A 17,495-nucleotide genomic window follows, 5' to 3' on the forward strand; every position below is an offset into this window, starting at 1 on the left:
TTTCTGTGAGAATGTGTGAATGGGGAGAATGTGGGCGGCACTGAGAGTCCTGTCCACACCGTAGCAAGCTTAGGACGGTGGGGGGGAGCAGGGAGTAGCCCTACCTTCTGGGAGGCGGAGGGTTAATCCCCGTAGCTCATTGGCAGTTCTGCCTCTATACAGGGCATGCTGGGATTTCCTCCCAGCTGTTTTACATCATGAAGATTTGTATGTTGGGGAAATTCCAGGGCACAGCTGCAATTAATCTGCTACACAGTCTTCCAGCTCAGCAGGGATTCTGTAGGACCGAGTCTCCGCCTCTCTGCAGGAAAAGGGGCTCTGGCTCCCACGAGAGCACCCTTCATAGGGACCCTTCCTGAGACCTGAGTCCAGCAGAAGCAGCTGGCCTGGCCGAAGTAATCACCCCAAGGTGGGCACTGGGGGGGCCCGAGAAGCAGAAATGGACCCAGAACATTAAAGAGGAGCAGCACCCCTTATAAATAATAAAACCAAAATGGCATCAATAGCAAACTTGATAAAGATGTCACAAAAAAAGAAATCTTATGTTCACTCTTACTTAGGAATGCAGAAGTAAAAATCTCCAAACGCTTATGGTTAGCATTCCACAGTATAGGACATGAACAAACAAGCCACCATGGCCAGGTAGGGTTTACCTGGGGAACATAAGGGTGCTTTCCTGTAAGGAAGCCCATCACTGTGTGTACATCTCAGGACTGAGTCGAGTAAGAGAAACACCACGACCGTTTTAGTAGATCCTGAGAGAATCCAGCACTGTGCCAGTGAAAATGATTTAAAAATAGGAACAGAATCATCTTTCCTTAGCAAGGTCTAAACCACAGTCTCAGTTTACTTAAATGTGAACCACAAAGGCAGAATTTCCCCAAGTGTGTTCTATGGAAAACCCTGTTCCTCAAAAGAGTTTCCCAGATTCAATAAGATGGGAAACTGCATATCTGTCTTAACTCGGATAGTCACAACACACTGGAGCATATTAAGCAGCCCGTATAAATCGAGGGTAGTAGTATTCACCATTTGGGTGGGTCTGGTGTTTTTCTTTCTGTTTTTGAGTATCAGAGAGACTACTTATCCCACTGACAGCATCCCATAAGCAGTGACCGTTTCTACTGCCTGGCTGGTCATCAGTTGCATTGACGCCACACAGGTACCACGTTTTACATTCCAGAGAGCATCCCCAGGAGGGTGGTGTAGCTGGACCATCTTTACCATGTCCTGCAGCCTGGCCATGATATACTGGTCAGACCCATTGTGGCCAGTTGGTTGGATCCTAGACTGGTCTTGGAGAAAGCAGCAGTTTTAATTTGCCCATATGCCATCACTGTGCAAAGAGTCTAGATTCAGCCACACATCTCTTAATACCCAAGGACATGCTCCCACCAATGAGTGATTTCCCCCAGAGTTATTGTGGCGCTGGCTCACATGATAATTACAACCAAGAAGAGCTTTGTTTCTACTAAACATTGGGTTGGGCCTGACCTAGAGATTCAGAATTGCCCAACCACCTCCAAATTTGTGGTGCTGAGGTAGGGGAGGAGTACAGGGGATGTTGCTGGCTCCTCTGCCCCAGTTCATGGTTCTGGGAAGCTCGGCTGTCCCTTTGGAATACTCCTTTCCTTCAGAACTGCAATCCAGTGGCTTTCTGTGGCCAAGCTCAGGAGGCTCCAATGTGTTTATAGGCCTCCCCCCACCAACACCACCCCGATCTTCGTCACTTGTTTCAAAATCTTAAAAAGGCAGAAATGTACAAAAGAAGTGACCATCCTCCATTACCCTACCTCCCAGAATGCATCCCTCTTTACATACATGCACCACTCCCTGCCACCCGCAGGATGGGCTGGAGCAGGAAGGGTCCTGGGCCACTATTCCCAGAACCACCTCTCCCCACCTGTCTAACAGGTCTGTAAGGGGCCAGACAAGTCTAAAGATTTCTACCCACCTTCCAAGCTTCCAAGTCTTTGTTAAAGTCAGTGAGTGAGAGTGGACCCTGAAGAAGAGGCCAGTGTGGTCTTCTCCCACCAGAAGTCTAGACATCCTGGTAAGTAGGTAAAGTGCCAAGCACATGGTAGATAACCAAAACAGTAGCTGTTACTAAAAGTTCTTACTATGAGCGTGTGTTATTGTGTGTTTGTACTTTGATAGCCCCAGTACCAAGGCAGACAGACCCTCGTGCAACTCATAGTATATTGAGTACCAGCTCCTCAGCCACTAGAGTGGTGGTTCTCATTGGTTGGCAATTTTGGCAAAGTCTGGAGACATTTTTCGTTATCACAAATTGGCAGGAGTAGGCAGGGGCCAGGGATGCTGCTGAACATCCTGCAGTGCACAGAACAGATCCCACAACAAAGAATTATCCGGCCCAAAATGTCAGTAGTGCCGAGGTTGAGAAACCCTGTGCTAGAATCCTACAAGCCTAGCAACCCCTAAGGTCACCTGATAAGACCCAAAACTCTAACATTATCCCAAAGTAGGATAGACTCCTGTGGGCCACCCCCATATGATGTAAGAACATCCTTGGCAAGCCAACAAGAATGAAGAGTGTTGAGTGTTTATCTTTATGACTCTAAATAGGGAACCAGATGCTAGTAGAGCTGATGAATTTTAGGAGCCCTCTGTTGTGTTTGGGGCAGGGATGGGGTGGGACACTTGTCATTAGCACCTGATACTTAGAACAAATGGAAATATTCAGGTTATTGCTTTTGGAGAAATGAATGTAATGTTTAGCACTTAAGTGTAAGATCTGGCCACCTCAAGTGTCTCTACAGGAAAACATTGACGTGTATATCTTCATTCAGCTTCTGCATGGTCAGCCCTGTTCGAGGCAGAAAGGAGAGAGAAAAACCCATCAGAGCAAAGAAAAGGCTGGAATGGGAGGTGGGGTGTTTAAGAAGATAGTGTCATGAAAAGCTTAATGATTCATGTTATAGTGAAAAGTGTGGGGTTTGAGGTTGAGAGACCTCAGCTCCAGCTCCAGCTCTCATCATAAAGTTGGGCGTCATTTACCCTGTATTTACGTCCATTACCTCATGTGAAAACTTGGGACAGTCATCCTCACTTGTCACATAGCAGGGTTACTGTGAAGATTAACCTGGGTTATGTGTATGAAAATGCTTTGAAAACTGCCAGCGTGGCACAGATGTTGTTACTCACCAAGGGAATTAGCTTTAACTAATGATACCAATATTTGTCAAGTGCTTTTTTTAACTTGCCAAAAGCATTTAAATCCCAGTAAGGCTCTGAGTAGAGAGAGAGATGAGTGGGGGTGGGAAGGAAGGAAGACGATATGATCATCAGAGGACAGGGACAGAAGTGAGATTCAGTGTGAGGCATGAAGGGGGTGCAGGGTACCAGAGGGCCCAGAGTGGAAAGAGTGTCCTTATTCATGGGATCCCCAATACCCTCTTTCATTCCCACCTCCCTGGTCTCTTACAGCCAGGCCTGCTAGGCCCATCCCACCTACTGTCTGTGCCACTCGTAGATGTGTCCTTGGGTTGTTATTCTGGCCTGTGGACACCTTTTTAAAAGCCCAGTCCCTGCCCTCAGTCAAGTTTTGTGGTTGATGAAAAGCAAAGGGTTTCACACAAATGGAAACGAGAAAAAAGGTGGGGTAGCAATACTTATATTGGACAAAATAGACTTTAAAACAAAGACTATATGAGACAAAGAAGGACATTACATAATAATAAAGGGATCAATCCTACAGGGTGATACAACACTAATACACATTTATGCACCCAACATAGGATCATCTAAATATATAAAACAAATATTGACTGACATGAAGGCAGAGATCAACAGTAACACAATCATAGTAGGGAACTTTAATACCCCACTGACACCAATGGACAGATCTTCCAGAAAGCAAATCAACACAGAAACAGCAGTCTTAAATGACACACTGGACCACATGGATTTAATTGATATTTTTTGAGTATTTCACCCCAAAGCAGTTGAATATACATTCTTTTCAAGTGCACATGGAACATTTTCCAAGCTAGATCACGTGTTAGGCCACAAAACAAGTCTCAGTAAACTTAAGAACATTGAAATCATATCAAACATCTCTTACTGCAGTGGTATGAAACTAGAAATCAATTAAAAGAAAAAAACCTGAAAAACACACAAACACACGGAGGCTATATAGCATGCTACTAAATAATGAATGGGTCAACAAGGAGATCAACGAAGAAATCAAAAGATACCTTGAGACAAACAAAAATGAAAACACAACAACCCAAAAATCTATGGGACACAGCAAAAGCAGTCCTAAGAGGGAAATTCATAGTAATGCAAGCCTACCTAAAGAAACAAGAAAAATCTCAAATAAACAGTCTAACTTTACACCTGAGGGAACTGGAAAAAGAACAGCCAACAAAGCCCAAATTGAATACAAGGGAGGAACCAATAAAGATCAGAGAGGAAATAAATGAAATAGAGGCTAAAAATACAATACAAAAGATCAGTGAAACCAAGAGCTTGTTTTGAAAAGATAAAATTGACAGACCTTTAGCCAGACTCATTAAGGAAAAAAACAGGACCCAAATGAATAAAATCAAAAACGAAAAAGAAGTTACAATAACATAGTGATACAAAAAATTTTAAGAAAATACTACAAGCAACTAACGATATGCCAGCAGATTGGAAAATCCAGAAGAAATGGATAAATTCCTAGAAGCATGCAATCTACCAAGGCTGATTCAGGTAGAAACAGAAAATCTGAACAGTCTTGTTACTATCAATGAAATTATATCAGCAGTCAACAAGCTTCCAACAAACAAAAGTCCTGGACCAGATGGCTCCACAGGTGAATTTTACCAAACACTCAAAAAAGAATTAACACTTCCTTTCCTCAAACTAGTCCAAAAAATCCAAGAGGAGGGGAGGCTCCCAAGCTCATTTTATGAGGCCACCATTACCCTGATTCCAAAACCAGACAAATACGTTACAAACAAAAGAAAACTAGAGGCTGATATCCGTAATGAAAATAGGTGCAAAAATCCTCAACAAAATATTAGCAAACTGAATTCAGCAATACATTAAAAAGATCATACAACATGATGAAATGAGATTTATTACTGAGATACAACATTGGTTCAATGTCTGCAAATAAATTAATATACACCACATAAACAAAATGAAAAAGAAAAATCACCTGGTCATATCAATAGGTGGAGAAAAAGCAAAATACATTTATGATAAAAAAAGAAAAAACTCTCAGCAAAGTGGGAATAGAGGGAACATATCTCAACATAATAAAAGCCATATATGAGGTCTGACAATTAAATTCGCAAACTTGTTGCAACGATGTTACTAACCTTTTTTGATATCAGAAGGATTATTCATTATGAATTTGTACCAACTGGACAAACAGTTAACCAAGTTTACTATTTGGAAGTGCTGAAAAGGCTGCGTGAAAAAGCTAGATGACCTGAACTTTTCGCCAACAATTCATGGCTCTTGCATCACGACAATGCACCAACCAGCTCACAGGGCACTTGTCTGTGAGGGAGTTTTTAGCCAATAAACAAATAACTGTAATGAAACACTCTCCCTGCTCACCTGATCCGGCCCCCAATGCCTTCTTTCTTTACCCGAAGATAAAGGAAATATTGAAGGAAGATATTTTGATGACATTCAGGACATCAAGGATAATACAATGACAGCTCTGATAGCCATTCCAGAAAAAGAGTTCCAAAATTGCTTTACAGGATGGACTAGGTTGCTGGCGTCAGTGCATAGCTTCCCAAGGGGAGTACTCGGAAGGGGACTGTAGTGATGTTCAGCAATGAAGTATGTAGCACTTTTTCTAGGATGAGTTCTCATACTTAACTGTCAGACTGCATGTGACAAACCCACAGCTAATATAGTCAGTGAAGAAAAGCTTAAAGTATTCCTCCTAAGATCAGGAGCAAGACAAGGATGCCCACTTTCACCACTTTTATTCAACATAGTACTGGAAGTTCTACAGCACTCAGACAAGAAAACGAAACAAAAGGACTCCAAGTGGGAAAGGAAGAAGTAAAACTGTCATTGTTTGCAGATGACATGATACTGTATAGAGAGAACCCCAAAGATTCCACCAAAAAACTATTAGAATTGATAAATGAATTTAGTAAAGTAACAGCATACAAAATGAATGTTCAGAAATCTATTGCATTTTTATACTCCAATAATGAACTATCAGAAAGAGAAATTAAGAATCCCATTCACAGTTGCATCCAAAAAAATAAAATACTTAGGGAAAAATTTAACCAAGGAAGTAAAAGATCTGTACTCCAAATTATAAGATGCTGAAGAGAGAAATTAAAGAAGATACAAATAAGTGGAAATCTATACAATGCTCATGGATAGGAAGAATTAGTATAGATAAATGTCCATACTACCCAAAGGAATCTATAAATTCAATGCAATCCCTATCAAAATACAAATGGCATGTTTCACAGAACTAGAACAAATAATCCTAAAATTTATATGGAACCGTAAAAGACTCCAAATAGACACGGCAGTCCTGAGAAATAAGAACAAAGTTGGAGGTATCGCATTACCTGACATCAAATTATACTACAAGGCTGTAGTAATCAAAACAGCATGGTACTGGCATAAAAACAGACACATAGATCAATGGAACAGAATAGAGAGCCCAGAAATAAATCCATGCCTATATGGTCATTTAATCTATGACAAAGGAAGCAGGAATTTACACTGGAGTAAAGTGAGTCTGTTCAATAAATGGTGCTGGGAAAACTGGACATATACATGCAAAAAAATGAAACAGGACCTTCTTGCGCCATATACAAGAAGAAACTCAAAATGTATTAAAGACTTAAACGTAAGACTAGAAACCACAAAACTCCTAGAAGAAAACATAGGAAGTAAATTGGCAGATATTACCCTTAGTAATATTTTTATTGATATATCTCCTCGGGCAAGGGAAACAAAAGAAAAAATAGACATGGGACTACATCAAACTAAAACGTTTTGTCGCAGCAAATGTAACCATCAACAAAACGAAAAGACATCCTACTGAATGGGAGAAGATATTTGCCAATGACGCACCTGATAAGGGGATAATATCTAAAATTTATTTAAAAACTCAACCTCAAAAGAACAAACAATCCAATTTAAAAATGGGCAGAGGACCTGAATAGACATTTCTCCAAAGAAGACATACAAATAGCCAACAGACATGCTCAAAAGATGCTCAACGTCACTCATTATTAGAGAAATGCAAATAAAAACCACAATGTGATACCACCTCACTCCTGTCAGAATGGCTATCATCAGTTAATGAAAAAAACAAGTGTTGTCGAGGCTGTGAAGAAAAGGAAACCCTTGTGCACTGTTGGTGGGATTGCAAATTGGTGCAGCCATGATGGAAAACAGTATGGAGTTTTCTCAAAAAATTAAAAATAGAGCTACCTTATGACCAAGTAATTCATTCCACTTCTGGGTATTTATCCTAAGGAATCCAAAACATTAATTCAAAAAATATATATGCAGTCCCATGTTTACTGCAGCGCTAGTCGCAATAGCCAAGGTATGGAAATGCTCACCAACACACAATTGGATAAAGAAATAGTGGTACATTTATATAATGGAGTATTAGGTTACTCTGCCATAAAAAAGAATGAAATCTTACCATTTGCCACAACATGAATGAATCTAGAAGACATCATGCTAAATGAAATAAGTAGGTGAGAAAGACAAATACCATATGATGTCATTTATATGTGGAATCTAAAGCACAGAATAAACAAATAAAACAGAAATAGACTTATAGATATGGAGAACAAACTGATGGTTGCTAGATGGGAGAAGGGTTTGGTGGGATCGGTGAGAAAGGTGAAGGGATTAGGAAATACAAATTGGTAGTCACAAAATTGTGACGGGGATATGTGGGAAAGAGTCAATAATATAAAAACTGTGTATGGTGTCAGATGGGTACTATACTTTATGAAGGGATCACTTAAGTATATAAATACCTAACCAGTGTGCTGTACACATGAAACTAATACAAAATAATACTGAATGTCAACTATAATTATATACTCGTATAGTCACAGGATGTAAAGTACAGCATAGGCAATAGAGTCACAGGGAATAGAGTCAATGGTATTGTAATAGCCAGGTTGGTGTCAGATGGGTAGTAGACTTGGGGTTATCACTTTGTGAGGTGTGTAAATGTCTAATTGTGTTGTTTTGTACACCTGACTAATAATAAAAAATAAATTAATTCAAAATAAAAATGGGGGCTTTCTGAGGCACAGCCCATCCCACTTTCCTGAAACGTGCGCATAGCTCTAGCTCAAATGATGACTTTTTCCACTGAAAATGTATGACCAGAGCAAGGGATAACTCAAAAGATTTCTGTCTCCATATGAAACTCTTCCTGGAGCCACCATTTCCTATTAGAGATTTAATTTTCAAAGTAGCCTCAAGAATTCTGCAGAGTCTGCATAGCTGGTCTACTGCCCAGAAGCACTATATCAGTGTTGGCACTAAGAGAACACGTGTGTTTTTGCTCCTGGCAAAGACTAATGTTTTGCTTATGAAAATTAATAGCTGCCATTTATCAGACAAGTGTCTCTCTCGTGCAAAGCATCATGTTCAATACTTGACATTGTCCCTAATCCTTCTAACAACCTGTAAAGTTCATGATAATAGCCTCGCCTTACAGGTGAGGAAACTGAGACTCAGAATTAAGATGTATGTCCTGGGTCACACAACCTATGCTGGCAGAGTGGGAACCTAAACCCATGAACGTGCAACTGCAGAGCACAGTAGGCTCGCCCATGCCCTCCCTGCTTCTCCACTCACTGCCCTCCAGGCTCTTGCCAAAGATTGTGCCATCCTGCGGTTAAGGAGAAGCGTTTTGGTTAAAGTGTGTGTGTGTGTGTGTGTGTGTGTGTGTGTGTGTGTGTGTGTGTAGGATTTGCTATTTGGCTTGGATTTTCTGTAATAATACCTGGGAAAAGGCAGGTTGTTGAGAAACACTATAATGAAGTAAAGTTCAGTGCCCTTGAGTATGAACAGTATTACCCATGACCCTGTGAGTGTCCGGCAGATGGTTTTATTCATTCAGTCACCAGATCCTTCTAGAGAGGCTATTTCTTAGGGAGCATTGTGTGTGTGATGCTGTAAGAGGTGGAAATGAACGGGGCACGATCACCATCTGGGAGCCTTTGCTCCCTCGATGAGCCCTACTTGTCCCGTGACTACAGTAGGGAGGACTTGATCCTCACCGACAGGTTCTTACGGGGTTGTGTGTATCCCCCCAAAGTGATGGAGGGAACGGGTGCTGGCAGTGGTGATGATACATGTGTGCTCTCCCCTGGGCTGACCATGTGGACACTGTCCAGGAAGCAGGTGTGCCGTGAATATGAGTCACGTCCCTGACCTGCCGGTCGCCCGGCTACATTGCTCCTCCGCTCTCCCTGGACGCCCCAAGCCTCCTCTGACCAGCTGCTCTGTGTTTTCTGTCCCCTGTGCAGTACCTGCAGATGAAATGGCCCCTCCTCGATGTCCCCTCTGGCAGCACAGTCAAGGACACCAGGTCTCCGTCCCCAGCACACTTGGTAAGTTTGTTTCTCCTTAAAATACTGAAAGGCCACTCTGGCTGACTGTGTCCATGTCTCTGTGTCCCCTCTACCTTCCCGTAAGTGCTGGGCTCTGCTGGTGTTGCCACCAGTGTGTGAGCACGCTGAACAGTCAGCGGTGTAGGGATTAGATTGTGCACTTCCGCACGCCTTCCACACACACACACACACACACACACACACACACCACCTGGGAAGTTGTGTGATTGGAAGCACCGCCCAACCCTGTTTGGTAACCCTGGTCCTTCCCCTCTGCTGCCGGAGGCCCTCTGTGGGGCCGCAGTGTCTCCTCTCTCTGTCCGAGCTCATTCAGCCTCTGCTTCTCCTCGGAGCTGCAAGGCAACAGTTGAAGAGGCTCTTCTGTACAGGATGTTTTAGGAAAGAATGAATTGAGACATGTGCAAACAAAAACCCCATGGGGCAGCCAAGGCTCTCCTGCCAAGCCCTTTGGCAACACGGGCTCTAAAGGGAGGTCTGCATGGTCCTGGGAGACAGGAGAAATGGGGCCCGAGCAGATCTCCTCACCACCTTAACAACTTGCAACAGACTGAATTTGAAAGCAAATAAGAGATGATCCTTGGAAAGTGGCATTCCCCTTACCTGGACTTTTCTTAAGAGCTTAGGGCAACTCTTGCCTTAAAGACTATACACCTCACAAGTTAACATGTTACAGTGTGTCTCACAATCATAGAAGGTGCAGTTAAAAGCAGCCCCGCTGGCATGACATAGTATCCATTTAGAGACAAGCAGACTTGGGAACGCATGATGTTTTTACAATTTTATTCTAGAAAATTTCACCTTTTCCCTTCACCCACATTCCCCCTCCCATCACACTAGGTTGTTTTAAAGCAAATCCCAGACATACTATTTCCTTGCGTTCGGGACATTTTAAGCTATCCCAGTAGTACTTTTCATTGTAAGTTTAGAGTCTAGTTGAGGAGAAAGAAGATATACATAGAAAGATAATTTACAAAGCTATGTCATGGGTAGTTCTCAGATGACTGTCACAGCCATCTACTGGGGAGACGGGTGAGAACTGCTGTTTCACAGCTTCTGGGAGAGACCAGTGACTGAGTAGGGAGCAGTGAGGGGCGGCACCAGCCATCCAGTGCAGGCTGCCCCTGAGAGGTTCCTGCCGGGACACTAAGACATGAGCAGCCTGTTGAACAAGCACCCCAGGAATAGGCCAGATTCCCATTGCAGGTGGTGGAATGCAAGGTACGGGCGCCCTCTAGTGGCGTGAGTCTGTCACTGGGAGGACCTGGCATCCCATCCCACATCCGCCCTGCCACAGACCTTGCTTTGCTCCTCCCGGTGCAGCTCTCTCTATAACTGTTTCAAATCTTTGCTGCCCCCACACATTCTTGGCATCCCCCAGCCCACTCCAGCAAACCCCAGATGGCAGGGCCCTCTCTCCTCTCTTCCCTCCTCATCCCGTCTCTCTGCACATTGTCTAAAATCTCCATCTACTTTTAGAGGAAATGGGTTCCCCTTAAAATTAGCACATGTATTACAAGAAATATTAAAGGGACTTCTTTAAGAATAATAAGAAGAAAATAAAAAATATGAATAATAAAATGATAGTAACTACATTCATGTCAATAATTATTTTAAATGTAAATGAATTAAATGCTCCAATCAAAAGGCATAGAGTAGCTGAATGGATAAGAAAACAAGACCCTTACATATGCTGCCTACAAGAAACGCACTTCAGATCGAAAGACACACACAGACTGAAAGAAAGGGAATGGAAAAAGACATTTCATGCAAATGGAAACAAACAAAAAAAGCTGGGGTAGCAATATTTATATCAGACAAAATAGACTTTATGAGTAAAACACAGGCTATAACAAGTGGCAAAGAAGGACTCAGCAATCTACTTCTGGGTACGTATCCAAAGGAATGCAAAGCATTAATTCAAAAAGACATGCACCCCTATGTTTGTTGCAGCATTATTTATAATAGCCAAGGTATGGAAGCAACCTAAGTGTCCATTGATAGATGAATGGATAAAGCAGTGGTACATATACACAATGGAATATTACTCAGGCATAAGCAAGAATGAAATGTTTCCATTTGCAACAACATGGATGGACCTAGAGGGTATTATGCTAAGTGAAATAAGTCAGACTGAGAAAGGCAAATACCACATGATTTCACTTATATGTGGAATCTGAAAAAAGTAAAATAAAATAAATGAACAAACAAAACAGATACAAACTCATAGATAAAGAGAACATTTTGGGAGTGGGGTTGAAGGGTGGGTGAAAAAGAGATTGAGATGTGCAAATTGCCAGGTATAAAAACAGTCACAGGATGTAAAGTACAGCATAGGGAATGTAGTTGCTAATATTATAATAACTATAGGGTGTCAGATGGGTACTGGACTTATAGGAGGCATCACTTCGTAAGTTATGTAAATGTCTAATCACTGTGTTGTACACCTGAGACTAATATAATATGTGTCAACCGTAATTGAAAAAGAAAACAATTATTTAAAAATATATATATACTAACACATGTACTCTTTGAGTTTCCCATCCTTCCCTGTTGCACAGAGCAACTCATTTCTGCAAAATAAAATAAACCTATATCCGGCCCTTCTCTGTGTGTGTGCATTATCCCATTTCCTTCCAAATGTTTATTGCCCAGCTTTTCACACAAAAGCCAGACCTTCCACCTCCATCCCCATATCATTTATTCTGCCAATCCATTGCAGCGTGGTTCAGCTCTCCATTTGTCATCTAATACCTAAGTCCAATAATTTCCCCTACTTTTGCTCAGCACAGGTGACACCTGACAGTATTTACAACCCTTTGCTTCCTATAATCCTTTTTTCATTGGCTCCAGGAGATTATATTAATATATAGCATCAGTTCTTGGCCTTCTCTAAGCTTCCATTTTCTTTCTAGACTCTTTTCCTCGATAAATCAGCTACTCATCCTCACTTATTATCTGAGTGTGACACAAAAATATATGAAATCCCTAAACTCTCAATAAGGTTCTATACCTATAGCTCTACCTGCCAAACAAACACCCAACCATTGCAAATGTGTGCTTTGCAGATACTAATTCAGCATTTTGGGGGAGTGGAGGCTCCTTATTTTGTCTGAGTGGAAAAGCATAAACTAGTTGATAAATTTCATTGTAGACAGCAAAATAGATAATTTTCTAGTAAACTATATATTATCATACTCTGTACTTTAATGTGGAAAAGCAGAAATAGGCCTCAAAAGCTTGAGGAACAATTTATGGGAGAAAATCTTACCACTAACTCGCAATTATCCAATTTGGGAGAAGAATACCATTTTCACTTTTGACTCTGAGCATCTCCGTCCAACTTCTGAGATACATGTATATGTAGTAGGAGCAAAACCTGAGGTACCCGAGGGCGGTGGTGTAAGTGTTGGAGGCTGTGGGTTTGAATTTCAACTCCGCCTCTTTCTATTTGTGCAGCTTCAGGCAAATTGCCTCATCTGTCTTTGCCTTGGTTTCCTCATCTATAAAATGGGAATTCAAAGAGGACTTGACCTCAGAGAGTTGTGTGAAAATGAGCCAGTGAATTGTAATGGGTTTGCAGTGGTGCCTAGCAGGAAGTAAGCCCTCAGTAACTGTTCGCTCACTCCTATCACCAGCACCACTGCCTACTGTTAAGAGAGGGAAAGACAATTAAAATACCATTTCATTAGCAAACTAAGAGGAGATGAGGTCCTGCCTTTGGTGCCAGATCAAATGGACAGATTGCAAAGGTAATAGAGATAAGAAGCCTATAGAATTTGGCATCTAGTCTCCCAAGGATATGATTTAATTGGTCTGGGGTAAGGCTGGTATCTTAGTTTTTTAAGCTCCCCAGGAGATTCTCAGGGACAACCAGAGTTGAGAATCATTGCCCTAATTGTAAATGGGAGGTAACAGGGAGGAGTTTAGAGATGATCCCAGTTTACTGGGCACCAGTTACTCTAGTAAAGGAGAAGCAGCACTTGCAGTTTACCGAAGTCATCATGGAGATTCGGGCACTGGCTTTTGTATTAGAAAAATGAAAATACTTGATGATGAAATTTCTTTTAGAATCATGAGCAAAATATTCTAAGATGAGGTTTGCCCTGGAGAAGGGCAAATGCAGAAAACTGCCTATATACTTGCTGAGATTCAGTGAGGTGTGTCCAAGCTGCCTGTTACGGAGATGTGTATAAACAAGCCGTGACTTGGCCATAGTGAGAATAGAGTTCAGTATCATTACTACTTGGGTTTTATGCTTTCAAAACAAGCTCTAAAAGCTGAGTAGTAGTGGTATTTTATATGTTAGTCCTCAGCGTGGCCCCATGTACCCGGCCCCTGTCTTTCCCTCCACTCTCTCGCTGGAATGCTAGCGCCATAATGCCTGGCTCAGAGTAGACATCCTCAAGGAGCATTTGTTAAATGAGTGGAAGAATAAGTGGTCTGGGGAAAGACTCATGTACCATTCTAAAACCCCTCTCTACTCTTGGTTTAATCCCTCTTCAGATTCAGGATTTATTATCATTATTATTATTATTTAATTTTATTGGGAAACAGTATGTTTTTTCCAGGACCCATCAGCTCCAAGTCAAGTCATTGTCCTCCAATCTAGTTGTGGAGGGCGCAGCTCTGCTCCAAGTCTAGTCGCCGTTTTCAACCATGTTGTTAAAAGAGCTCGCGCTCTAACCAGCTGAGCCATCTGGCCGCCCACCAGCAGCTCTGCAGCAGCTCAGCTCAAGTCACTGTCTTCAATCTAGTTGTGGAGGGCGCAGCTCACTGGCCCTTGTGGGAATCGAACCGACAACCCTGTTGTTCAGAGCTCGCGCTCTGACCAACTGAGCTAAGCAGCCACCCCAGGATTTTTTTTTAATTGTCTTTTTTAAATTGTAAAAGTAATGCATGTGCTGTGTAGAACACTTGAGAAAATGCCTAAGCGCACAGAAAAAGACCTAAAGCCCCACAACTCACAAACATTTTGTTTTATAGCTGTTTCATCTTGTTTCTGTGTGCATGTGCACATGCACCTGTATAACTTGTTTTCTAGATGATGATCAAAATATGTCCTTTAATAATAAGCACCCTGTTTCAGTGTTAAGGGCCACTCCAAAGCGACTCACGGAGCTTCGTGTCCGATGAGCGATTGCCCAGAAGCCTCCTAAGAAATGGTTGTCTTGCTGCTGCTCCACCTTTGACCCGAGAAGCCTGACTGCTTAGCATGTCGTCAACTGGGGCTTCCCTTTTAGAATGGCCATTTCTCCCTCTTCTCATCAGTATTCCTGTGTAGACCCAAAAGACTCCAAAACTCATCACATAGCCTGTGAAACTGTTCTGTTCTACCGCCAATAATGATTGCAGTTCTTATACAGTATTAACTTATTATTTGGACATAATTGTAAACTTGTAAGAATAATACAAGGAACCTTCTATATACGCTTTATCCAGATTCAGAAATTTTGTCCCGTGCCTTACCTTTCTCTCACTCTCGCTCTTGAGAGTTTTTTTAAACCATTTGAGAGTTAAGTTGGAAACGTGCCCCTTTACCCCTAAATATACTTTAGGTATATTTCCTAAGAACAACGACATTATTTTAGTGACCACAGTACAGTTATCAAAATCAAGAAATTAACATTTTATATTATTATCTAACTCACAATAAATTTTGGTAAATGTACCAATGATTGTTCGTTATAGCCTTGTGTTTCTCCTGGTCCAGAGTTCAATCCAGGATAACACATTGCATTTAGTTGCTGCGTCTCTTTAATCCCCTTTAGCAGAGTTCCTTTGCGTTTGTCTTTCCCGACTTGACATTTTTTGAGAAATACAGACCAGCTGTTTTGTAGACTGCCCATCAGTTTGGGTTTGCCTGATGTTTCCTCGTGGTTAGATCCAGTTGTGTGCTTGGCAAGAACACTGCTGCCCTGATGTTGTGTCGTCCTCAGTGTGTCACACTGAGGATGGGCTGCAGTGTCCATTTGTTCCAATATCAGTGATGTCAGCCTTGGTTGTTTGGGTCAGGTGGTGTCTGCCATGTTTTTCCCTTGTGAAGTTACTTCTCCCCTTTGCAATTAATAAGTGCTCTTTAGGGAGAGGCTTTGAAGCTGTGTAAAAGCCCTGTTTCTCATCAAACTTTCACCCACTGATTTTGGAAGGCTGTGATGATTATCTACCTACATCATTTTTTTAATTAGTTTTTGCTATTGAGGTTTAATTTGGGGGAATTCTTACTTATATCTCCCACTCATTAATCTTAGTCTAGAGCGAATGTGCCTGGTGGCAAGTCAAATCTGTGCCTTGGTAACACTGATGAAAAAGATGATAGAGGAGAGAGATGAAAAACCAATGTACAAATAGTGTTCCTGAAGAAGAGACCAAAACAAATGAAAATGAGAGAAGGTAATAAGAGATGAAAGTTAAACTGGGCTTTAAAAGAACAAAACTCGAATTTATAGATGGAAAGAGCTCACCTGAATTGTACAAAGGAAATGAAAATTGGAATTCACCTAGACACAGTCTAGGTGTGACAGGCTCAGTTCAACAATCTGAATTGCAAGGGCTTAAATTTTTTTCCCCTACAAGCATCTATGCGGGGTGGGGGGTGTATGGAGGAAAGGCCAGTGCCAAAGGAAGAAAAATAAAGGAAACCTCAGGGTTCTCTTTTGCCACATTTCATGCCAGCAAACGGTGGAAAAATGAGAGCTTTGATAAGGAAAAATTTATCCCAAGAATTCTCTGCCCAATCCAATTTGCAAAGACCTCAAAAATGTACCGCTGCTTAGAAGAAGGACCTGGAACACACTCCGATTCCCTGAGCATTTTATCTCTACTGTTGCCCTAATGAAGGGACTCTCGATTTGTCTTTACATCTTTCATGGCCTTTGACACACTGTTTGTCATATATTAGGAGCTCAGAAAGTATTTGTTCATATACTAACATAGACCCTCTCCTTATTTTCTTCTCTCTGCTCCACTCCACTGGCCTCCTGTGGTTCCTCAGATGCCCACCTCCCAGCCACTGCGCTTATATTCCTTCTGCCAAAATGCTCTTACCCCGACATACCTACACATCTAACTCCCCACATCCTTCACGTCTTTATTCAAAAGTCATTTCTCACTGAGGCCTTCCCTGGTCAACCTGTGTAACTTATAACCCACTCCTCCTTCATTTCTTCTTTTTTTCTTAATGTTTAATTGGGTAATTTTTCAGTGATCTTTATTTTTTTATAAATACTAATGATGTTTTGCAAAATAACAAATCACTTTCCACAGTTATATCCCCTTTCATTTCTTACCTGCCTTCCCTGACTTAGTTTTTCTCCTTAGCATTTATCACAACTTAACATATTATTTGTTTTGTTCATTTCTGTGTCTCCAATTAGAATATAAGTACCATGAGGACAGGTACTTTCGTCTAAATAGACCATATTCTCTAGTGCATTCACAAGACCTAGAACACTGCCTGGCACATAGTAGATACAACATAAACACTTGTTCTTACTGTTGTTATCTGTATTTATTTTTTAAAAAGTTTCTATTGAGGTGTAATTGACATACATTATATGAGTTTCAGGGATACAGCATTATGATTTGATACTTGTATATACTGCAAAATGATCACAATAAGTCTAGTTAATAGCTGAAAGCTTTTCTGAAAGAAAGGGTTTCTTGAGTCACCTGCAAGCCAGAAAAGGGACCAGGTCTTGCGGTACGCAGTCTGAACCACCAGCAACTGGCCTCGATGGAGAAGACATGTCTGCTGTCCTGGAGCTGACAGACTCTTTTATACATTAAGTTTCGGGAAGAAAGATCAAAGTTGTTTTGAAAGAATTGTCATTGGCTGCAGGTAAAGCAGGTGGGAGAAGCGGAAGCAGGGCTAGTTGTGGGGTAGGT

The 17,495-nt window shown here is 41.6% G+C and overlaps 1 protein-coding gene across 1 annotated transcript in view; it reads left to right on the top strand.

Annotated features, from left to right (window-relative positions):
• Positions 1–17,495, top strand: part of TCF7L1 (transcription factor 7 like 1) — a 156,858-nt gene that overhangs the window by 127,048 nt on the left and 12,315 nt on the right. Inside the window, exon 4 of the mRNA XM_019714549.2 lies at positions 9,507–9,590. Within this exon, the coding sequence (XP_019570108.2) occupies positions 9,507–9,590 (84 nt within the window). The remainder of the gene's footprint in view (positions 1–9,506; positions 9,591–17,495) is intronic.

The sequence above is a fragment of the Rhinolophus sinicus genome, linkage group LG05 (genome assembly GCF_036562045.2).
Source record: "Rhinolophus sinicus isolate RSC01 linkage group LG05, ASM3656204v1, whole genome shotgun sequence".
Classification (NCBI taxonomy): domain Eukaryota; kingdom Metazoa; phylum Chordata; class Mammalia; order Chiroptera; family Rhinolophidae; genus Rhinolophus; species Rhinolophus sinicus.